This window comes from Vigna unguiculata, chromosome 10 (assembly GCF_004118075.2).
Source record: "Vigna unguiculata cultivar IT97K-499-35 chromosome 10, ASM411807v1, whole genome shotgun sequence".
Classification (NCBI taxonomy): domain Eukaryota; kingdom Viridiplantae; phylum Streptophyta; class Magnoliopsida; order Fabales; family Fabaceae; genus Vigna; species Vigna unguiculata.
Genome location: NC_040288.1, coordinates 9,135,562 through 9,160,329, shown reverse-complemented (window position 1 = coordinate 9,160,329; position 24,768 = coordinate 9,135,562). Strand labels below are relative to the sequence as shown.

Here is a 24,768-nt window from a genome sequence, read left to right as displayed (position 1 = left end):
TTTTCAAGTGCAAAATACTGATACAGAACACATACATTCGGAGCACATACATCAACTAAAAGCCACAGAAAATTTACTTACATACTGAAACTCAAGCAGTGAGAATAGAAGCATGCACAGAATTATACAATGACCTGACAGGGTGACAAGCAAATCTCATAAATGCAGTAAATATTTGCGATTCACGTAAAAAAAAAGGTTGGCCTTGATCCACTGGATTCGAATCAGGAACAACCAAAACATCTTCTTAAAGAAAAAAAACTAGATGGTTGCGGATCTGCATCAGCGTCTGATTTTTTTTGAGGAAGCTGCTTAAAAAATGCTTTCACAGCTCCTGTCACTCCGTCCTCATTTTCCATGGCCTTAGCAAGTTCAATTGCACGTTCCTTTACCTGGAATAATATTAAGCAAATGTAATGGTTATCTTTCAGCTATAACGCACCCAAGAAAAAAAAAATCCACTAAGTTTGCATTGCATGGCAGAACACCAAAAAAATTAAGGTAGATGCCAAGATGTCATAACACTTCTTGTTCCTACATTACTGGTTCATCCATCTACAACGCTAGTGACACTGCTTTGGTGGCACACACTAGTGATTCATTTTCTCGCCTCTATCAATTTCCTTCTTTGGGTCCCCCAGACTATGGTGTGATTCATCACATTTAGTAATCATTCTCTCTTTTACACCTTTACTGCTGCTGCCAATTTGCCTTTTATAACTGTTTTGGTTCGCAATCAAGCTTGTGGCATTGGTACTACCCTCCCATCCTTTACTATTGACTTTGTTCTTTATTTCTCAAATTGCCCTCTTAATTTACTACTTTTACCTAATTGACCAAATGATATTATCCACACCTTCACTTAAAATTAAAGAGAAGAAGATTTTAGAGTGAATTTGAGAGTGTGTTCTCTCCTCTTAGGTTTCAATATTTATAGTACATGAGATACAATGGATGAGAGGAAAGAGGAGAATTCTAGAAGATGCTCCTAGGAACTAGAACTAAGCATGCTCCTAAGAACTAGGACTAAAGCATGCTCCTAGGAAAATGAATCTCCTTTAAGACTATTTATTCTAACATTTCCCCTCAAGCTGGAGCATACAAATTGTATGTGCCAAGCTTGGAACATATAAATTCAATCCTAGGACCTCTCAAGGATTTTGTTAATACATCTGCAAGTTGTTCATTTGATCCTATAAATTCTGTGCAAATTTCTTTGGTCATCAATTTTTCTCGAATAAAGTGACAATCAATTTCAATATGTTTGGTCCTTTCATGGAACACTGGATTAGAAGCGATGTGGAGAGCAGCTTGATTATCACAATACATCTTCATTGGTTGAATGTTGCAAAAACCTATTTCTTGTAGAAATTGTTTAACCCATATAAGTTCACATGTTAGGGATGCCATTGCTCTATACTTTGCTTCAGCGGATGATCGTGCAACAATATTTTGCTTTTTACTTTTCCACGAGACTATATTTCCTCCAAGAAAAACACAATATCCCCGTGGTAGAACGTCTATCCATAGGAGAACCAGCCCAATCAGCATCACAATATCCAAAAACTCGAGTATTCCCTTTATCCTCGTAAAGTAGTCCTTGTCCTGGAGCTTTTTTAAGATACCTTAGAATACGAATGACAGCATTCCAATGATCGATAGACGGATTCTGCATGAATTGACTCACAACACCAACTGCAAAGGATAAATCTAGTCTGGTAATAGTAAGATAAATAAGTTTTCCAACTAGTCTTTTGTACCTTTCTGGATCAGAGAAAGCTTCTCCCTGTTCTGCCATTAATTTCTGATCTGGATCCATGGGACAATCCACTAGTTTACAGTCGACCATACCTGTCTCTTTAAGGATGTCAAGAGCATATTTCCTTTAAGAAATTACAACTCCTTCCTTTGACTTGGCTACTTCTAAATCCAGGAGGTTGCTCCATGTAAACTTCCTCTTCAAGGTCTCCATGCAGAAAAACATTTTTAATGTCTAGTTGATGAAGGGGCCAATGACGAATGGCTGCCATTGCAAGAAAGAGTCTGACGGTAGTCATTTTGGCTACTGGTGAAAAAGTATCACTGTAATCAAGCCCATAGATTTGAGTGTATCCTTTGGCCACCAATCGTGCCTTAAGTTGATCAACTTCACCGTTGGGTCCAACTTTAATGGCATAGACCCATCGACAACCTACTATCTTTTTCCCAGAAGGAAGAGGAACTAACTCCCATGTTTTGTTGTGTTCAAGAGCCTGCATTTCAGAAATCATGGCTTGTCGCCACCCAGGATGATCAAGTGCTTCTTTCATAGTTTTAGGAATAGTAATGGAAGAGACAGAAGAAATAAAAGAGAAATAGGAAGGAGATACCCTATGATAACTAAGAAAATTGTAAATAGGATGAGGATTTCGAGTAGATCGTGTACCTTTGCGGATGGCAATGGGCCAATTCAAATCATCATGATCAGAAGTCGTGGTACCAGGTGATGATGGAGAATGACCTTCAAAAGAGGACTCACCTTGGAGTATTGGTCTAGCTATTTGGTTCCTGCGTTGATAAGTAATAATGGGTGGAGACAACGGCTCAGTAGGATCGGGTACGGTATTTTGGACCATCGGAGCCGGAGACTCAATGAAGGGAATAGGTAGAACATGTTGGATAGAATTTGAATCACAAGTAGCAGTAGGGAAGAAGGTAGATTGCTCAACAAAGGTGACATGGGCAGTCATGTAGTACTTCTTGGTCTCGGGATAGTAACATCGATATCCTTTTTGAAGACGAGAATAACCCAAGAAGACACATTTGATAGATCTTGCTGAGAGTTTGTCTAGACCTGGAGACATGTCATGGACAAAACATACACAACCAAAAACACATGGAGTGATATGAAAGAGAGGCTCTTTTGGAAATAGAATGGAATAAGGAACTTTATTTTTAAGATAAGAAGAAGGCATCCTGTTAATGAGATAACATGCAGTTAGGATAGCATCACCCCAATAATGAATCGGCATATTTGCACCAAGCAATAAGGTACGAGCAGTTTCAACTAGATGTCTATTCTTCCTTTCTGCTATACCATTTTGTTGAGGTGTATGAGGGCAAGTAGACTGATGCAAAATGCCATGTGAGCTTAAGAGCATGGATAATTCAGAGGAAAAATATTCTTTAGCATTATCGCTTCTGAAAATTTGATTATTTTTCCAAGTTGATTTCGAATTTCATTTAAGAAGGATATAAAAATTTGCAAAAGTTTAGAACGATCCTTCATTAAATAAATCCAGGTACATCTAGAAAACTCATCAATAAAAGTAACAAAATATCTGAAGCCAGAAGATGACACACGGCTTGGCCCCCAAATGTCAGAATGGATAATAGAAAAAACAAAATCACATCTAGATTCAGAATGTTTAGGAAAAGAAGACCTCACATGTTTCCCTAATTGACATGATTCACATTCCAAAGTTTGGAGACTATTGAGTTCAGGGACCATCTTCTTTAGTTTCGTCAAATGAGGATGTCCTAAGCGGTCATGTAGAAATTTAGGAGATGAAGCAACACAAGATATAGATGGGCTAGAACCAAGGTAATAAAGCAACACAATTTAATGATTTTGTTAATTGACTTAAAGAGATGAGACTAAAGGGACACTCAGGAACGAAAAGAACAGATTTTAAGTTCAAAGAAGGAGAAAGAGAAACTTGACCAATTCCTTGGGAAGCTACTTTGGATCCATTAGCAAGGGTTATGAAATGAGATGTTTTAGGAAAGGAGAGAGGAGAACAAGGAGATATTACCAGAAATATGATCAGATGCACCTGAGTCAATACTCCATGGGTTTTCACTCTTCGTAGATTGTGAAATGCATGCAGTTGACAAACTAGGAGTTGTAGATGATTGAGCTAGGTTGCTCGATTTCAACTTTAAATATTCCTGATATTCTTCTTCAGAGAATTTTGTCTCAGAACTTTCAGCTTTGGAAATATTGGCTGTCTTTCCAGGAAAGCCATGTAATGAGTAGCAATTCTCTTGAGTGTATCCCATTCTTTTACAATATGTGCATTGGGGACACCCTCTAGCACCACGCCCTCCTCTAGCACCACGATTTCCTTTACCACGAAATGAAATCATAGCAGAAGACTCAGCATTCTCTTGGACATTTCTATGCTTAAGGGATGGAACACGAAGGAGGCGTGTTATCAAGTTCTCCATAGAAGGGACTTTTTGACTAGTTAGAATTTGATCCCTAATACGATTAAATTCCGGATTCATTGCTCGAAGAATCATAACCATGTAAAACTTATCCAACTTTACTTTTATTTCTTCTAATGAGTCCACTTCTAAGAACACCTTTAATTCCTCAACAGCAGATTGAGCTTCAGCCATAAAAGTTACCATATCATTGTCAAATTGCTTTAAAGAAGATAGTCGATTAGCCGAATCGTAGAGCCGTTGGATATCATTTGCGAATATATTTTGGGCCTTCTTCCAAAAAGAATGACATGTTTTAAAGGCCCTAAGCGTACTCAAAATATTAGGCTCTACTGATTGCCAAAGTAGGGAACAAAGCTGAAAATCAGTTTTCTTCCATTGCTGAATTTGATCTTTTGGCACTGAGCTTCCATCTTCCAAATGATCATGAAACCCTTGACCAAGGAACCAAAGTTCCACAGATGCAGACCAAGACAAGTAATTTTTTCCATTTAATTTTTCCGAAGTTATGGAAGTAGTGCCCGAAAAAGATGGAATACTCCCTGAAGACATGATAAGTTGACAGTAGCTGGTGGACTATCTGAAAAAAAACAGCAGAACCGAAAAAAAAACAGGGGTTCAAGAAAGAATCTTAGGTTTTTAGGAGAGAGAACCCTTGGAGACTCACCAAAACGCTGTGAAACTAGAAACGAAGGACAAATATGGACTCACGGTGCTCTGGCGAGTCAGACGAAGGTGGTCTGGAGACGATCCGGCGACGGGACGGTGGTGCATGAGACCCACGCGCCTACGGAAGCAGCGACGTTGAATGGTGCGTGAAGCAATGAACGGAGGCGCGACCACCGAGGTTAGATTGCGCTCCTCGAGGCAACTCGAACCCAGGTGCTGGATGGCAAAAATACGGCGGCGGCCGACGGCGGACAGCGGCAGACCAGTGACAATTCCTTTGACAGAGACAGGCAGAGCGGGATCGACCCGCTCTGATACCAACTTAAAATTAAAGAGAAGAAGATTTTAGAGTGAATTTGAGAGTGTGTGTTCTCTCCTCTTAGGTTTCAATATTTATAGTACATGAGATACAATGGATGAGAGGAAAGAGGAGAATTCTAGAAGATGCTCCTAGGAACTAGAACTAAAGCATGCTCCTAGGAACTAGGACTAAAGCATGCTCCTAGGAACTAGGACTAAAGCATACTCCTAGGAAAATGAATCTCCTTTAAGACTATTTATTCTAACAACTAAAAAAATATTGCCTTCCAGGATTGGATATCAAGTCAGACGATTGGTGACGTCAAGTGAGTCATATGACCTTTACTGTCTCTATCCATCACCATCAATATGATCATCAACGGTCTCTCAAATGATAATTCATGCACAATTAGGACATTCCAGCTTAACAAAATTGCTAAAGATTTGTAAAGTTAAAACATTTGTCTACTTTGAACTGTGAGTCATACCAATCAAGAAAACATGTTTGTCGGTCTATCCTAGTAATCTTAACAAACTATCTGTCTCCTTTTTCTTTAGCTCACTTTGATATTTAGGATCTTTCTCATACTATTAACCTTTTGGTTTTAAATATCTTACTACTTTCATTGATGATTATTCTAAATTTACTTAGACTGGGTTAATGAAGAATCAATCATAAGTGATTTCTATATTTCAAAGTATTCCCATATGTATTTTTATGATGACAATGCTAGTGAATATTTGTGTAACCAATTGCAGCAATTCATGACATCCAATGGGCTCCTTCATCAAACTTTGTGTCATGATTACCCTTCAACAAAATAAAGTAGTCACACAAAAACAAACATCTTATTGAAGCTACTCAGACACTTCACCACAATTATCTTCCTTACCATTTTTTTCTTTATTCCCCCTCTATACATGTCTTCCTTTATGTTTTTGGTACCACATGTTTTATACATAATCTCAGCTGGTTGAGAAAAAACTTTCTCCTTAGCCATTCAAATGTGTCTTCGTGAGAAATCATTGCTAAAATAAAAAAAGGGTATCGATGTTTCTCTTTCCTTATCTTCATAGGTATTTTGTGTATGTTGACGTCAATTTCTTTGCTTTTGTTCCATATCATACAACTGTTCATTCTAATGACTCCCAAAAGCACATTGTGCGAGACACCCAAGCATATTGCCTCTAATCCTATCTTTAGTGAGAGGACTCAAGATATTGACGTGGATTGTCATTTTATAAGAGAAAAATTGGAGTTTGGAGACATCACCACTAGATTTGTCAACTGTAATAAACAATTGGTTGATATATTCACCAAGTCACTATCAGGTCTAATGATTGATTATATTTGTAGAAAGTTGAGCACATACAACCTATATAACCTATATACTCCATCTTGAGGAGAAGTGTTATAATTATAGAAATAAGAAGCTAATCCTATATAATCAGAAATATTGTTGAAGTTATACAAATAAGGAGTTGATCCCATATAATCACAAAATCGAGATTATATATATTATTAGTAACTATTTTATCTAGTCATTTGTTATTAGAGGATATCCAATCTCCTATATTTATTATTACTTCTTTATTCTCAATATGAATAAAGCGCATGTGTTGCCTTAGAAACATATAGTTTCAACTCAATGTTTCCATCCTCCCAAGATTTTAATAGTCACCAATAAGTGCTTCCAATGGAGAGATATAGGTATAGTGACAAAACATTGGATAGGAGAGGCAGCGGGTGATAACTAAAGAAATTATAGATTGAACTAGGGATCAAAAATAAAATAAAATAAATAACTTTACAAACAACAATGGAAAAATCATATGTAGAGTCAATGGAGCCAAACCTAGTACAAGAGGCCAGAGGAGAACCTAGTTACCTATACTTTCCGTATGGTGCATATCATTTGGCACATAATTCAAATGGAGTTATTAAGTGTTGGAGATCCCATAGTGACTTGAAATATGATTAAATTACAACATATAGGTGAGTGCAAACCTCACCTTAAAACTCAATTTTGAAGTTGAATTAGACCTAAAATGCACTTTCTAGGAATAAGTAAAAGAGGCCAAGGACCTAGTGGCTCCAGTGGAAGACAAACTAAAAACATAGAAGAAAGGAAAAACACGTGCAAAAGCAATGGGGAAACACTATAGGCTAAATACTCCTTTTGACGTGTGGTGAGACTAAGAAACACATTTATGGCATGAGTAAATACCAACTTGAAAACAAAGAGCATAGCTGAATATCTGGATATTATTGGCTTGATAAAAAGCACCAAATGGGACATGTATTGAGGTACAAAGAACAAGAAAAAGAGGAAAAAATTATCCTAAATCTAGGGCATATCAATTCAATATTCTATAATACAAAAAGCTTTCCTAAATACAGCAATCCTTCCCACAATATATATACACAAACATAATAGGAAATAAAAACAGAAGATTATCTACACAAAACTCCAAAAATTTCTAGTTGTATATTATTTTTTATTCACAACATGCACGCGGTTAAACATTACAAATTACCATTTTAAACTCGTTTTAGAGGTCCAAAAGTTACTCAAGTAAGATATTAATTTTTAGTATTTCTCAAGGTAAGTATTATGAGAGCAATTCATATATTATAATACGTAAACTATATTTTCATATTGATTGATGAGTTTAGTTCCAATATTTACTTTTATAAAAGTTATAAGTAAACATTTTTGCTTATAGTTTTGTTATTTCATGAAACTTAAATTTACCTTAGGATCTAGCATAAATTCTATTGCACCAATCAACTTGGGAAGCGAAAACTCATCAACTGGGATAGGTGGAGGACCAACTCCTCTGGCATGTACTCTATCACCCCAAAATGGTTGATCACCGAAAAAGGGAACTATCGTTGTTGGGCACTATCACAAAAATACCCATATTAAACATATTATCAGAAGACATGATAATATTACAAAGGATCTATAAAGCAACGAATTTCTTACAGCAGCTTTGAGCCCTGCAGCTGTTGTTCCAGCACCCCCGTGATGAACCTGCAAAAATTGAGTAAAACTACAAGAATAAAAATTTGCGAAAAGATAATTTGCACACGATTTCATTCATAAATATACTGATGTAACCTGACTCTTCTACATGCATGCAGCCCTAAAATCAGTTACATTTTTCCCAAGTGTCTGAATTCAGTGAATTACTCTAGTTAAGAATCAGTCAGCAGGTCCTATCTTTTATAAAAAGCAAGAATGCTAGTGTATGACTGTACTAACTGCAATCATAACTTGGTTGGCATCTCAGTCGGTACCAATCATCTGCAACATTTGTAATATATTATCAAAAATAAGATGGGGCACCAAATCAAACCCATCAACAAGAAACTATAGGTATTATAGTAATCAATGGCTAAGTCAAGATTGTAACTAAGTTTCTCCACATCAAGAAATAGAACTTGGTAATGAAAGAGCAAAATCTTTTTAATGTAATTTATTGATGTGAATGTAGAGCAAGTGCATATATATTTTGTTAACTTCTCAGATGGAGAAGGTTTTGATGATCTTGATTCTTTGAATGATAGGGGTAACATGAATCGAAAACATTTCTGGTTAGGTGCTGGTCTTCATGATTCAAGAAGTTAGTACTATAAGAATGAAAACGTTCCCTCAAGTTAGTTACACACCGTTGTTTTCATCTTCATGTCGTGAAAGAAATTGTAGTACTATAAGACACATGCTACTATGTAAAAAATTTTAGTAAACAAAAATACTAGATTAAGTATGCTGAAAAAGATGCATATGAATGGAACTTAAAGATTCATTCAATATACAAATGATGTTCCCTAGAAACACTGAAGCATGATTATGTAAGCTTTGTACCCAACAGACTTTCCAGATTTGTGAAACAGCAAACATGGGCTGGAAGGCCATGATTATCCAACAAATTATGACTTCGACCGGTTTAAAGAGTTTGAAAGTTCAGTAGACATATGATCTTTTATTCTAATAATTCAATGTGACTTGTACTACTATAATGGATGGACTAAGGAAAAGTCTGACCGAAAGGAAATATTTAGCTACTTGAGAATTTAAAGTTGGAAAAGTATGTTTCGTGTGTTTAATTTACCTTTTAAAAAATAACATTCTTAAGGATGGTTTAGCAAGTTTTCCTGCAAAACGCATCCTCATTTGGGGTGGGAATCTAATATTCCTAAGTTAAAATACAAGTTTTACAGAAAAAAAAAAAAAAAAACAGATAACTCCAATTAGTTTAATGTACAAAAAATCAAGGATTTTAGTAAAAATAGCATATTACTCTTTGGTCTTTAAAAAGGTCATACAAATATTCACAAAAATATTTCTAAGAAACCAAACAAAATTTAGTCATTCCTATGAATCACAATTCACACAGTTCATGATTCACCAGGAATCATAAGTTTCGGGTATGAAAAGACTTCCCTGGTACCAAACACCCTCTAACAAGAACTAGATAGTATAGTAGTCTTACCACTGCCTTGCAATGCAAGAAAAGCCAATCATGAGGGCAATTATCCAATAAGTATATTGAGTCCTTTGGTTCTGTCACTGGGAAGAAAAATATGTTGTTGAAAAACACGTAAAAGAAATACTATTCCAACAAGAAAACAAAAATTAGAAATATTCTTACAATTCCCAAGACCTCCCCATCCTTTATTGATTATGCCTCTCTGTCCAGTGGTCTCCAGTGCATCTACAATTATTTCTGTCATCTTTTTTGGTTCTTGAACAGGCTGCCGGAAAAATGAGAGAGTAGAAATAAGATTAAAAACATTATTCATGTTCTTAGAAAAATAAATTTAATAAAGGAGGATAAAAATGGGGATAAGATATCCTCCTCAAGAAAAAATAAAAAGATGTAATGTATTACATAAGGATACAGTCAATAATTGCCCTACAATATTTCTAACTTTCCCTATTTAATGTTACAATCTTTAATGATACAAAATTATAACAAAGAAAAACATAGAAACAAGGTTAAGATATCCTCATGATAAAACTATTAAACAAGAATCTTACAGAAAAAGAGACGAAGCTGAAAGAAGTTAGATTAGAAAAATAGAAAAGGGAAGACTTTTATCGAATACTTTAGGCCCATTTTGGTGGTCAAGGTAAGATAGGAAAAATAGTCATCTTTTAAGACTAAAAATATGATAAAAAGAGTTTAAGAGATTGATTATCTCTTCGTTGATCTTTGTTATTTGTAGAAGAAAACTACATTAGAAACACCAAAAGGTACAAGAAAAAGCCTAGGTAATTGATGCAAATAAGTAAACAGTTCATACGAACAAAGGTACGAGGAAAAGCCTAGGTAATTGATGCAAATAAGTAAACAGCTCATACGTACGTACACCGTATAGTAGCTTTCCAATACAATGGATTTAATGAGGTTCCTTAAGGATTTTGTTGACACATCTACAAGTTGATCATTGGATTTGACAAACTCAGTACAAATTTACCTGCCAATAACTTTTTTTAAATGAAATGACAGTCAAATTATTTGTGTTTAGTCCTCTCACAAAGTACTAGATTCAAAGCATGTGGAGAGCAGGTTGGTTATGACAAGACATCTTCAATTGTTGGATCTCAATTTCAATTCTTGAAGAAATTGCTTCACCCATACAAGTTCACAAGTGTGAGATGCCATTGCCCAACATTCAGCTTCGACACTAGATCGGGTAACCGCAATTTGTTTCTTGCTTTTCCGAAAAAAAATGTTTCCTCCAATGACAACACAATACCCTGCAGTAGAGTGTCTATTCATAGGATGCAGATGATAGCATTTAATATACAAGGATTTGCCAATAACTTTTGATTTGGATCTGTTAAGATATCATTAATATCTTATTTTTTTTGTTATTATTCTTCATATATATTTTGGGCTTAGCCCATATTTTCTTTATTATAAATATAGCCCCTATGTGTATTTTCTACACAAGGGAGACTAATACCAAACCTAGTTTCACCATATTTAGTATCGTATCTAGAACCTAAGGATTTTTTTTTTTTTTTGCCTTTGTCACTGGATCCACTACCGTCGTCACCGTCACTGGAGATTCAGTTTCGACCGACGACCACATGGTTGTGATCGTCTCAGCTAGGCAACCCGAACGCTGTTGGTTTCATGGTCATCGGAGGTCCCACACGTCGTCTAACTGTTTCAGCCGCCATCAGCTTCCGCCGTGCATGGCGGCACGTGCGCCGATCACCACCGCTACACTCGCCTCATCCTTGGCTTTCCAGATCTGGGCTTCGTGTTTCCATTGGCGCACTTTCAATTTTTAGGGTTTTTCTCTCTCCACCATGGCATCTCTCAGATGAAACAACATCTTTGTGATCATTTTCAAACCAAAGATCTTGGAAAACTCATATATTCCTTGGGTATTGAGGTGGCACAATTTAATAAAGATGATATTGTTATTTCACAAAGGAAGTATGCACTGGATATTTTAGAAGAAACTAGGTTGATGAATTCAAAATTTCTTCACACACTCATGGATCTCAATACTAAACTTCTACCGTATCAGGGGAAGCCTATGTCTAATCCCGAACAGTATAGAAGGTTAGTTGAAAAATTGAATTATCTTACAGTTACTCGTCCTGACATTTCCTTTGCAGTCACTGTGGTAAGCCAATTTCTTAATTCTCCGTGCGAAGATCATTGGAATGCAGTCATTCGTATACTAAAGTACATTAAAGGTTCTCCTGGAAAAGGGTTGTTATATGGTTCTAATAACCATACAAGAGTTGTTTATTATTCAGATGCTGATTGGGCAGGATCTTCTGATAGAAGGTCTACATCCGGATATTGTGTCTCCATTGGAGGTAACTTGATCTCATGGAAAAGCAAGAAACAAAGTGTCATGGCAAGGTCTAGTGCAGAAGCAGAATATAGAGTCATAGCTTCAGCCGCTTGTGAGCTTGTTTGGCTTAAGCAATTGCTGAAAGAGTTACAGTTTGGAGACATTAATCAAATGACACTTATATGTGACAATCAAGTTGCTCTTTATATCAGTTTTAATCCTGTCTTTCATGAAAGGACTAAACACATTGAGATCGACTGTCATTTCATTCGAGAAAAGATTATGTCTGAAGACATCAAGACTGAGTTTGTTAACTCAAGTGATCAGTTAGCAGATATTTTTACTAAATCTTTATGGGAACCGAGAATTAGTTATATTTGTAACAAGCTCGATACATAAGATTTGTATACACCCGCTTGAGGAGGAGTGTTAAGATATCATTAATATCTTCTTTTTTTTGTTTCTATTGTTATTATTATTCATATGTATTTTTGGCTTAACCCATATTTTCTTTATTATAAATATAGCCCCTATGTGTATTTTCTACACAAGGAAGATTAATCTCAAACCTAGTTTAACTATATTTAATAGGATCCATAGGGCTATGTAGTGATTTACAGTCAAGTTTGATTCTTCAGAGATATCTAAAGCATATTTCCTTTGGGAAATTACAATGCCTTGACTTGATTAAGCCATTTCAATGCCTAGAATGTATGAAACTTACAAGATCTTTGGTTTGAAGGTGATTATATAAGTGTTCCTTTAGCTACGAGGTTCTAGTAGCATCATCTCCTATAATAACTATGTCACCAACATACATAATTAAGTAAATACATTTTCTAGGCAACATATGACAACAAAAAACCGAATAATCAGCCTCACTATGTTTCATTTCAAAAGTTTGAACAATTTAACAAAATTTTCCAAATCAAACACAAGGAGAATGCTTATAGAGATTAGTGTAACTTACAAACCAACCCAAACTCCCCTAAGCAATAAAACCAGGAGGTTGCTCCATGTAAATCTCCTCTTCTAAATCACCATGAAGGAAAGATTTCTTGGTATCTAATTGATGAGGAGACCAATGACGTATAGCTGCCATGGCAGAGAAGGGATGCACAGTAGTCATTTTGACTACAGGAAAAAACATATCACCATAATTAAGGCCATAGATCTAACTATATCCTTTGGCCACAAATCTAGCTTTGTGATGGTCAATTACACAATTTGGCCAAACATTTATGGTGTAAACTCAATTGCAACCAACAAGCTTCTAGCTTTGTATATTATTTCACTTTTGCATCCAAGAGTAGAGGCATAGTATATATAGGCTTTAAAGCCTATTGTTAGCAAAACAGACTAGGAAAGAAAACAGGCATCCACTTGAATAACTAAATGCTTTTACACTTCTCTAATACCACCCTCGAACTAAAGAGTTCAACACAATTATTTTCTGCATTATATACTTGTGATTTGTTTGATTGGTTGATTTTGCATTCAATATTTTTCGAATCTCCACGTTGTTAAATTAACTCTTTTTGGTAGTCCTATTTATTTCTAGCTTTATTGTATAATCCCGTTGTTAAATTAACTCTTTTTGGTAGTCCTATTTATTTCTAGCTTTATTGTATAATCCCCTAGACTTATGTTCTTCATTAGTAGTGAGTCAGTCAGTACTTCACTCATATAACAAAAGAATTTGCATCAAAGTTTATAGAACTATTTAAAGATTTAGTTAATTGACTTAAGGAAACTAGAATAAAAGGACAATTGGGGACAAAAAGAACATGTTTTAGGTTCAAGTACTGATAAAGGGAGATATGACTAAGCCTTTGAGAAGTAACTTTAGATCCATTGGCTAAAGTAATAACATGAAAAATTTTAGGATGACAAAATGGAAGAAAATAATAAAGCATTACCAGAAATGTGATTGGAAGCACTTGAGTCAATTATACATGAACTTTGACACTCCTAGGTTTGAGAGATGCAAGCTTTTGACAAACTAATGAAATGCTCTCCTTAGCTATTGGACTTCAAACTAAGATATTACTGATATTCTTCTATAGAAAATGTGGTTCAACCTTATTAGACTAAAAGGTGTTTGTTGTCTTGCTAGAATAGAAAAACCATGTAAGGGGAAGCATTTATTTTAAGCGTGTCAAATTCTCTTACAAAAGGACCATTAAGGATGCTTTTATCCACTTTGAGTAAAGGAAGGCATATTGAAGGGAGATAATTTGGATTTCACATTTGGGTGCGATAAATCTTTTAGAACCTTGGCATATACTCACAACTAGATGGAAATTATAAACACCACTTTTCAAGCAATGGTTACATCAATAAAGATTCAATAATACAGAGTAAATTTGCTAGGCTAAAGAGTCAATGCAAAGTTCCTACAATTAGGTTTAGCTTTCAGAAATAATATATGAAACGATAATTATATAATGAAAGGGAAAAGACTCACCAAGCTACCAAATCCAATGTAAATAGGCTTATCACCATCTCCGAGCCATTTTACAAGGGATTCAGGTGGTTCATAGTTTGATGCAAGATCAAGAAAGCAAAATCCTACAACATCAATTTTTGGTCCCCAATCTGTAAAGCGAAACAAAGTAGATTCTTAAACCAAGAATCAGACAGCATAGGTGTTTATTTTAAGAACTATTTTCCATGAGACTAATGATAAATCAAAAAATAAAATTATTTTGTTATAATTGTAGAAATAAGGTGCAAATCTTTTATAATTAGGAATATCTACATTGTATGTGTTACTAGAAACACCTGTATTTATTCTCCTATCACAGCTTTATTATTAGAAGGTATGACATCTACTCTATTTAGTGTATTCATTATGTTTTCATAAATACAAATACAACATCTTTGATTAGTGTATTCATTATGTTTTCACAAATACAAATACAACATCTTTGATATATAAAAAACACGTGGTTTCATGTCAATGTTCCTTGATTTCTTCGCAAACTTCTCTACCATGTTTCCATGCACTATTGTGGCATCATCACTAAGACTTTTCTAACGAGTTTTTGGGCAACCTATCTTGCTCTTACAAGAACAAGGTTAGGATCACCCTGAGTTGATCTATCATATCACACAAACATCAAAACCAACATCCATTTGTGTGCCCTCGTGCATGTCATCTCTCCCAGCTCCTCAACTCCCCCTAGCTAATGATGGCAATGAAATAATGCCCAAGAGGTGACCTACTAATAGTTCAAAAACACCAATGTGTAGCATTGGCACTACCTAACCCCTCTCATCTCTTACTTTTGACTTTGTTCTTTATCCCAAAACTTCCCATTTAATTTACTTTTGTCAATAGATCGACACAATCATATCACATTATCTTCAAATTCACTAAAAATAATGTTACCTTGTGTTAGATAATAATATTGTGTCTTATAATATTTTACATATTTATTTGTATCCGGGCATATTTTCTTTATTATAAATACATTAAAGTCACTGCAAAGGGGGTACTTGAGTGTGAGCTTTTGGAAGCAATGGGAAATGAACCTAAAATGGGGCTAAAAAGAGGCACCTAAGTGTGAGGAAGGAGAAGAGGGTGCACCGGCAAGTGGGTCATGCTGAAAATGAGAGAAAAACGAAATTAGAGATAGGTGTGTGAAGTACTATATGTCTTCCAATGTTACATTATTTGAACAAACTCCTTACATCTCTCCATCTATTGAAGATGCCCATGTCATACAGCAAGTTCTTTTGTTTTTCTAATGATTTTGCCAATAACAGTCTTAATCAGAGTCCTCCTGAACCATCCTCTCCACCTATTGATTCTGTTGTTAGTTGGATATTAAATGCAATACTGAAAGTTGTTGGTAGGATATTAAATGCATTAGTAGAAGTTGTTACAAGTTTTTAGAAGTTTTTAAAAGGTTCTAGAGATCTCATGTAATTATTACTTTAGAGTTTGAGTTTAAGGGGTAGGGTGTTGGGAACATCTATTAGTTGTACTTATAGTTGTACCTAGTTATGCACCTAGGTGTCTAGTGCAGTCCCTTAATCTTCCATGGATTCTTGTATTAGTTTTTCGTTATAAATAGAAGATTGGGAGAGGGGTCCTTTAAGCCCTTAAAACATAAATTTTCTTTGTTTCAATCTCAAGTCCATGAGTGTTCATTCCTTGGCTATTCCACCGCCCACAAAGGTTACAAATGTCTATGTTCTTGAAAAGCATACAAAACTAGTGTTAAAAGAAACTAGATTCCACTGTCTTGAACTTTTTCCACCTTAGTCTCCTTTCCATCCACCTCTCATCATCTATACCTATCATGCCATCTCCCTCAAATCCATTATAGTGTCCCCATCGACTCCCTCCTCACTAACATCAAACAACATTTCTGACCCAACCTGTCTACTCCCTCATCTAATGTTTCTTGTTCTCCTAGACCAACTAAAACTCATACCACGCAAACAAATTATAAATCTGGAATTCCAAAACCTCATCACACTCCCTTTAATCGTTTTTTATCAGGTTAATGCAGTGCATCTATCTCACAAGCGAGATCCTGGACGCACGAATTAGACACATGTAACTTCATATCTTTCTTATCACGAAAGGTCCTGGCCTAGAAAATTGTAATTCAGTACATTCCAGATGTTGACCAGTAGACTGATCTTCTCACCAGGACGACCTCCTTACCAATTTCAGTTTCTCGGGTTCAAACTCAATGTAACTGAGCTCCCTGTGGTCTACAACTGACTTAGAAAGATGAGCTTTTATAGTCTACAGATTGTTGTTGTAAACAAAAGCTCATCACTTGTACAAACTCTACAATAAATACAAAGTTTTGTTTTCTCTCTAATTTTTCTCGCAGCATTTCTCTTAATAGTCAGAAAGAAAATCAAAACAACAAACAGATGCACAGAGCACAAACTGTAACAATCAAGGGACTTAACATAACAATAACTACAGAAACAAAATGAGAAGACTGAGATCTAGTGCTACCACCTTTTGGTTTTGGAACAAGATGTGGACTCCATATATATGCATGTGGAATCTCAGTCTCAGAGCCTTGTGAGCCACTTAAATATGTGACTGGTCGTAGCTTCAACTTTTTCTTCCTAAGATCATTAATCATGTCCCGTATTCCAAGCCAAATTAAAGAGTCAACTATTTGATATGAAAGCTGAAGATAAATATGACCAATATTTAGTTAAACACGTTGAAAAAAAAATTAGGAGGGATTATAAGATACAGCAATTAACAAAGAATTCACCCTATAACCAGCCTGTTGCTTTACACGTGACAGAGGATGTGGAAATTCAGTAGTTGGCCTGAGAAGAAATGAAAAAGTACTTACATAAAACGCAAAATTGAATCACTGAGAAAACTAAAAGAAACACAACCAACAGTTAAAGAACTAAAGCAACAATGAACGGGAAAAGAATTCTAAAGATTGTGAAAACAGGATGAAACTTACGTCCATGGCATTGTGAAAAAAATATGAATTGGAATTTTAAGTGCCTCTGCCACATGGGTATGCCCTAAAGATGAACCGATGTCAATGGCAATGTACAAGATATTAATTAAACAGAAATATTTATAGTTCACACAGATCATAAACTCTGGTTAAACGTGACCTCCTAATTGATCAATCCTTGTTTAATACGCTTCAGTAAAACAAAAAATAAAAAATCCGCAGAAATCTTGTATACTGCTTTAATAGGGAAGTAAGTTTTTCAGGCTTGCTCATGTATGCTGACAAAAACAATCCAATATTCTTTCATAATTTAGAAACTCATCATACTCACTGGACGAGAAAATATAGATGCACAAATTCATCAAATCATCTTATCTACATATAACTAACAAGAAAGCATACCATAGGCAGGGGGATTGGCAATGATTGCATCTGCTTTAAAGGGCACACCAGAGTCAATATCTGGTTCTTTACAAGCAGGAAGCAGAGAATTAATAATTTCTTTCATTTGATTTCGCTGAATAGGTATCTCAGAAGGTCCTGATGGCAGAAAGCCCTTATTTTTAACCATATCTGCTCCAGAAATAATTCAAAAGTAAAAATATAGAAATAACTGTAAAGAGGAAAGACAGCAATTGAAAACATAAATAAATAAAATTTTAATTGAAGAGAAAATGTAAAGAGAGAAAATTTTCAAAATTTTATAAAGTCAAGTTTTCTTTTCCATTTTTTTTTCAGCCAAACAAAAGAAAATGCAACTTTATCTGAAGCTTCTTTCCTCGATTTTCTTTCCTTTATTCCAAATACACCATTAGTTTATTCATGACATAAGTCAAAGTATATGCTATATTTTTAGGATCGTGTAGGAGTCCAAGCTAATTAAAGTTTCAAATTCCATTGCACAATAACCAGCAATCCAAATCAATAACTAGCAATCCAAACAATATTTGGGGTAGGTTAAGTGTTCAGGGTCAGTGTATACCCATCATGTAACATTCATATTTACAAAATCATAATAAGAAATATTTGATAGTAGAATTAACTTATTTGAAAAGCATGCCCAACTCAATACAGACACAATGTAAATAAGGACAAGGAAGGTGCAGGAACACAATAGTGAATAACATAACAAAATTGTGTTTCACCAAGCACTTTTTTTTTAAAAATACATTACCATTGTTATTGTTGAATTTTAGGGGGGCTCACTCACATATCTTATATCCAAAAATATGCTGAATATGTAGGGGATACAGCATGTGGAACTACTATAGCTGGCTAACATCACCATCACCCAGAACTTTTGTGTCCTGTCACTAAGAAAAATGCATTGCAAGATTTAGTAGAGATATTTTGACAATAAAACTGCAGTTGCAGCAGCTGTAGGCGGCAGGTCAACCAGGTTTGGGTTCACAGGCTACTAGTTCTAGGTGTTGTGGGGCATCAGCAAAGGGTTCAATGAAGGAATTTGTTAGAAGGAATATTTGGTGGAGATAAGTCAAGGAGTGGTTCTTCCCCAGAAAAGGGTTCAATAATCTTTCATTTATTTGCCATCTATTGTTCATTCTGTAACAAAGGTTAACATCCTTGATATATTTTTAATTTAGTATCATCGATAACTTTCTTTTGTTTTATTATTTACTCTGGTTCCTATCACATACATTTTTTAAATTACAAGGACTAAAAATGATAGTTTTGAATTTGAGAGACCAAAAAACTTATCCTAAACTTGAGGAACTAAAATCATATTTAGACCTATTTGTAAAGGGTGCCATCATAAATATTGTTGAAACGGACTAGTAACAAAAACAAGTCACAAAGGATGTTATTACTAATACCATGCTGAAAAGAGAAAAACCAAGAAGGAATACAATGAATTCGGTGTGTTTGGTACACACGAGTACTCTTATTTATAGTGAAGAGATACAATAATAAGAAATATCACTATAATAATGGGAAATATCTGGCAAGTTACTTCCAATTATTTTCAATCACTTGATTATATAAAATGTTAAATGACTGGTTTAAGAGAAAAAACTTATTCATTTGACTAGCCACTCGGGTACTAATTACTTCCAAGCTAAAAAATATTTTCATTAAAAATTCTTCTATCACATTGCCAAACAAAAGGACACATGGGAAGCGAATGTAGATCGGAAAAAATTAAGAATATCATGCACCCAGCCAGCCAGTAGAAGAAATAGTACATGGGTAGAGAGTACATACAACCAGCCAGAACTTTAGGATCACCGCCTAATGGATAAAACTCCAGCCCAGCTGTCAAAACAAACTCCTTAAAATTTGAATGGGTTGCTAATCTAACTCGGTGGCCATAGTCCTGCACTTAAAGAAAGAATTAAAAAGTAACGAATTTGAATATGAAAATAACTTGAATACAAATTATTCACTTCATATATCTTCTCCTACAATAAATTAAAACATGTACTAATCCAATGATAATATGTTCACCAGAAAACAGAAAATTCCCATTAGTAAATAGAAATGTGAAGCCAAAAGAACGAAAATATATTGCAGAAATGTACCAACCACAAATATCAGAACCAAGTGAAAGAGCATTGCCAAAACATGGAGTATGTATTGGCAATATTTCCTTTCACAAGGCTTTATGGACAGTTTTCGTTGAGTCATAAACAATAATAAAGTGACTATATAAATACAACCATTAGCCACCTATTTAAGATCTTGAGAGAAAGAGAGACAAAAGAAAAGAGAACCAGAAAAGAGGCAACTTTTATTGTAAAACACATAATTACAAGAGTTCTGTTTATATATATATATATATATATATATATATATATATATATATATATATATATATATATATATATATATATATTACAAACACATACATATACATATATATATATATATATATATATATGTATATGTATGTGTTTGTAATATATATATATATATATATATATATAGAGAGAGAGAGAGGGTTTCAAATCAATCAATTGATAAATATTTTCATTCATTCAGATTAACCTTCTTAAGTTGGTATAAAAAGCTCCCGAATTGGGGACCCTGATACCGCATTTCTTCTTTACCGTCATTACTATACTTCATTTTTAGGGTTATCTGAAGTGCACTCACTTCCTTTCATTATTGAAGTTGCCTAAAGAGTACCCAACTTTTGGTTCTATCCCTGTTGTCTCCACCACCTGTCTCCACCACCGCCAGCTGTCATAATCCGTCACCACTAAAGCCACACTCGTCACCATGGCTCTAGTGTTCGCCGAAGCGTACAATCAGACTGCCAATCTCACCACAAGATTCACCGTCCTCCAAGAACACTATTTTGTTTTATTTGTCTTACTATTCTCCATTTTATTAACCAAAGACAATATAATATGAATAGTAACCAACTTGAACTAGGTTGTTGATGAAAAACTTTTGCAACAAAGCTATACTTTTTTAGACTCGTCAACATTTTCTTTAACTCTAAAAACCCTCTTACAACCTATGGCTTGGCAGGCAGAAGGAAGAAAAACCAATGTCTGAATATTATTTTTTACCAAGGCATCAAATTCATATTTCATAGTAGTGTGTATGCATTATTGAAGCAGGAAAAAGAAAATTATGACATAAGAATGTGCCTCTATACCTGTAATCGCTTGCCTATTGCAATAAATGGTTGCACATCTCCTCGTGTACCAACTATAAGCATGACTATATTCAATGGTGGGATGTAATGAAAGTCCGTTGCATCAAGTGCATCATCAACAACATGATTTACTTGTGTGGATTGAGTAACAATTGCCTCAGGTTCAACATCTAGAGGAACTTCAAATTCTACAGTTCCATCATCTTTAACAGTAGCTATTCTGTTCAACAATTTAAGCTGCACAGTTGTAAAAATCAACTGAAGTACCAGTCATACATGATTAAAAACAAAAATAAAGATAATGATGATAGTGATGTTGACAAAGTCAACCTCATATAGATTTAGGTTTATAAACTGTTACTCATAGTTACATTTTATGTCTAGAGAGAAACAGTAGTGTCATTTGTATTAACCTCGGACTGGATTTATTTGTTCCAAGTTTGGCATATACAACTTGTATGTTCAAGCTTGAAGGGGAGTGTGTTAGAATAAGTCATCTTAAATAGAATTTATCAAAAAGTTGTTGTTTGCTTTGTGCACTACCTAGTTTTTAGATATGACCTTTCTTATTTACTTTTCTTCCCTCTCATTAAATTGTATCTGAAATCTCCAATACCATTATAAATATGAGATCCCAAGAGTGCGAAATTCACTCTCTCAAATTCATTCTCTATTCTTTTGGTTTACACATTTTCATATTTATAGATATCAAATCACATCTTTAAAAATAATCATCAATCTCCTAGCTTCATTTTTCTTACCAAATCCCCTATCCAAACAATGGATAAGAACTTACCAAAATACACGGAAAATATTGAGTATTTGGTAAAAGGTGAAAAAACACAACCATATACCTTCTCCTGAACAGGAATTTTGTCATCAAAAATTTGTGCTGCATCTTCAGGACTTAAGTGTCTAAGCCTCTCTGTCTTTGACCTTTCCATCCTAAACTTACTTGAACTTGACTCCAATTTATCTCCATGTGAAATGTCTACTGGCATTGTGGTCACTTTGGACAACACCTTGCCAGGAATGTCTGAATAAGGAGAAAAAACAATAGCATTTACACATAGTTCCAAGATGAGCATAAAATTAAACAAAACATTCTAGAATAGAAAACAAAAGGAAAAGACTTCCAAAAAATATTCAAGAGACATGTATCGAGTATCATATCAGAATACTAAGAGCTCCTTGGCACAATCAACTTCATGACATAAAGAGGGTTTCTTTCTTAGATATACAAAGACATTAAATATCTTTGCGACTTACTGTGTTTTCCTGTATCTCTAGTTTCCACTTTTCTTTGGTTTTTCTAGGAGGATAACTTTCCTGTTTTGTACATCTTTCTTTTTCTTCTCTAAAAAGTTTCTTCTTTTTTTGTGTGTGTGCAGAAATAAAGAGAAAATATAATAAAATGAATGTATAGTAACAATTATAAGGTTTCTGGCTTGTATTCTTTTTATTCCTTACATGCATTTCTATATTTTTTCTGTCTAACTTCGTCTTGCTTGGTTTCTATTTTCTTTTCAAATATCTCGTTCTTTTTTCTTATTAATTCTAGATATTTTGTAATGTATAATTTCTTTATTTTTATTTGTAGATATTGGTTGTGGTTATCTTCTTACATGAATTATGATGTTGGAAAGATAAAATTTGTGAAATAGACATTGTTGCACGGACTTCCTCTATATCAAGATATGAAACTTATTGTTGAAAGGAAGAATTCCTTTAAAAGGAACCTTGTTGGTGCAAATGTAAGAATATAAGTGAATGTGAAGTCTGCAATATTTTTAGATTGGAAAGAAGGTTCTGATGGTGTTGACTCTTTAGGGAATAGAAGTCAAATGGATGGAAAATCTTTGGGGCAAGTTCACGGTGCTCATGTACCAATACTTTAAAAGATTGCCCTTAGCAACTTGGGCAACCATGTTCATTTCATGTTATTAAAGAAATGAAAGAATATACTCCTTCACTCATTCTAGAAGAAGAAATAACATGGCACCTTAGGGCAAAAGATCTAGCATTGGTCCATAGCAATCTTTGACTCCTTTGAAAAAATTTCCCCCGATACAATCAAGAAGAAACTCAAAAATTTGACATTAGAAGAGATGGATTTCACTTACTTGATGACAATGGAATTCTTGAAGTTGCTAACTTATTTCTTGATGAACTAAAGTTAGAATTTGTGTTTTTCAATGATGACCAAGTAGCAAGTCTTTCCAATGATGGCTACTCATATTTCTTGTTCTGCGAGATTCTTCATTAGAAAGTTTCTTTTAGATTTTATGCATTGCAGAATATGATGCCTCTTGGTACCAATTTTGTGAGGCTTACTATCATATGAAAATTATAATGCTTAAATTGTTTAAAGATGAATATAGAAATCTAAATTATCAATTCAATTTTTGTCATGCTGATCATATAATATATATGAATTGCCCCATGTCCAATGCTTTAGATTTTAGCTATGTCTAAATGTCCATATTTGTGTCATGTTTGGTATCCATGATCCGGTCAATGCTTTATAGCTAGTATTAAAGCTCCAATTCCAAGATCTAGTAAGAAATCTGTGTTGTGCAAGATACAAAAAGGGCTCACGATGTGGACAACTAGAATAGAGGAACAGAAAAGTCAAAATAGGTTCAACCTTCTGCAAGCCCGTCCTTAATTAACTGCTATGTCATTCTAAACTCACTTGCTTTGTTTATGGTCAAAACAGAGTCCACCTTCTGCACCCTACTTCAATGGAATTTGCTTAGATTGTAGTTAAATTCAAAAGACCTTGCAGAGACCACATTATGCATGCCCTAACCACTAACCAGAGCATAACTAAATATTATTCCCCATAATCGATACCTCTAAAAGCAAAATTTCGCTTATCCTCCGCCTTCCCTGAACTAAATACCGATCATTAAACTCACTGATTGTAATTTTCACATCTTCCATCACGTGATTTACACGCTACACTATGGGTTCAAATACATTATCATTAGCTTAGCCCCGCACCGAAAGGAATCTGATCCAATATATTCGGTTCACAATATTTCCAACAAAAAAAAACAACTCCGCTCAGCAACCTCAGCAACTTTATAAGAGAAAAAAAATAAAAAAAGAAGAATCTAGCGATCTAGCTTTCATTAAAAAGGAAATGAACTCAATCACTTAGTTTCCTCCTTTTTTTCTGCGTGTCCGTTACAATTTCTTTGTCCAATTCCGGTTAACTAGTGCTTAACTCACCGTAACAGAAATTCAATGGAAAAGTAAAGGTGTTGATATATATATATATATATATATATATATATATATATATATATATATATAGAGAGAGAGAGAGAGAGAGTGTGTGACAAGAACCTGAGGCTGAAGAGCTACTTGTACCATTGGCAGCAGAGTGCTCACTATCCTCCGTACCCTTGCCGTTTCCGTGATCTTTTGAACTGTTAGAAGAGTGCCGGCTATTTTCCGGCAAGTCCGCCATTGCCGGCGATCTAGATCTGTCGCAAACACGGTTCCAGAAGAATTGTAGAAATTAAAAGAAGAGAGGTATCGAGTGGTGGGTATCGGTGCTGTCACGAAATTAGAACCGCACCTCGTGTTTGTAGGGGAGGGAAGAGAACACGTGTGCGCGACACGGGTGGGGAAAGGATAGCACGCTGTAAGGAATATTTTTG

General features: G+C 34.8%; 1 protein-coding gene across 2 annotated transcripts; it reads right to left on the bottom strand.

The window, feature by feature from the left end:
- LOC114167131 (sterol 3-beta-glucosyltransferase UGT80A2) lies at positions 1 to 24,768 on the bottom strand. 2 transcript variants are annotated; one of them, XM_028052097.1, is made up of 14 exons: positions 24,452 to 24,768; positions 21,952 to 22,133; positions 21,098 to 21,317; positions 19,696 to 19,807; positions 17,875 to 18,045; positions 17,473 to 17,536; positions 17,269 to 17,326; positions 17,001 to 17,178; positions 14,478 to 14,608; positions 9,838 to 9,940; positions 9,679 to 9,755; positions 8,169 to 8,216; positions 7,935 to 8,084; positions 1 to 392 (listed from the first exon to the last, which is right to left on the bottom strand). In XM_028052097.1, the coding sequence occupies exons 2-14, from the start codon at positions 21,993 to 21,995 to the stop codon at positions 225 to 227; spliced, it is 1,524 nt and encodes a 507-aa protein (XP_027907898.1). In that variant the 5' UTR covers positions 21,996 to 22,133; positions 24,452 to 24,768; the 3' UTR covers positions 1 to 224. The 2 variants fall into 2 exon arrangements, with proteins under 2 accessions (XP_027907898.1, XP_027907897.1); XM_028052096.1 differs by having other exon boundaries at positions 21,098 to 21,334; positions 24,452 to 24,767.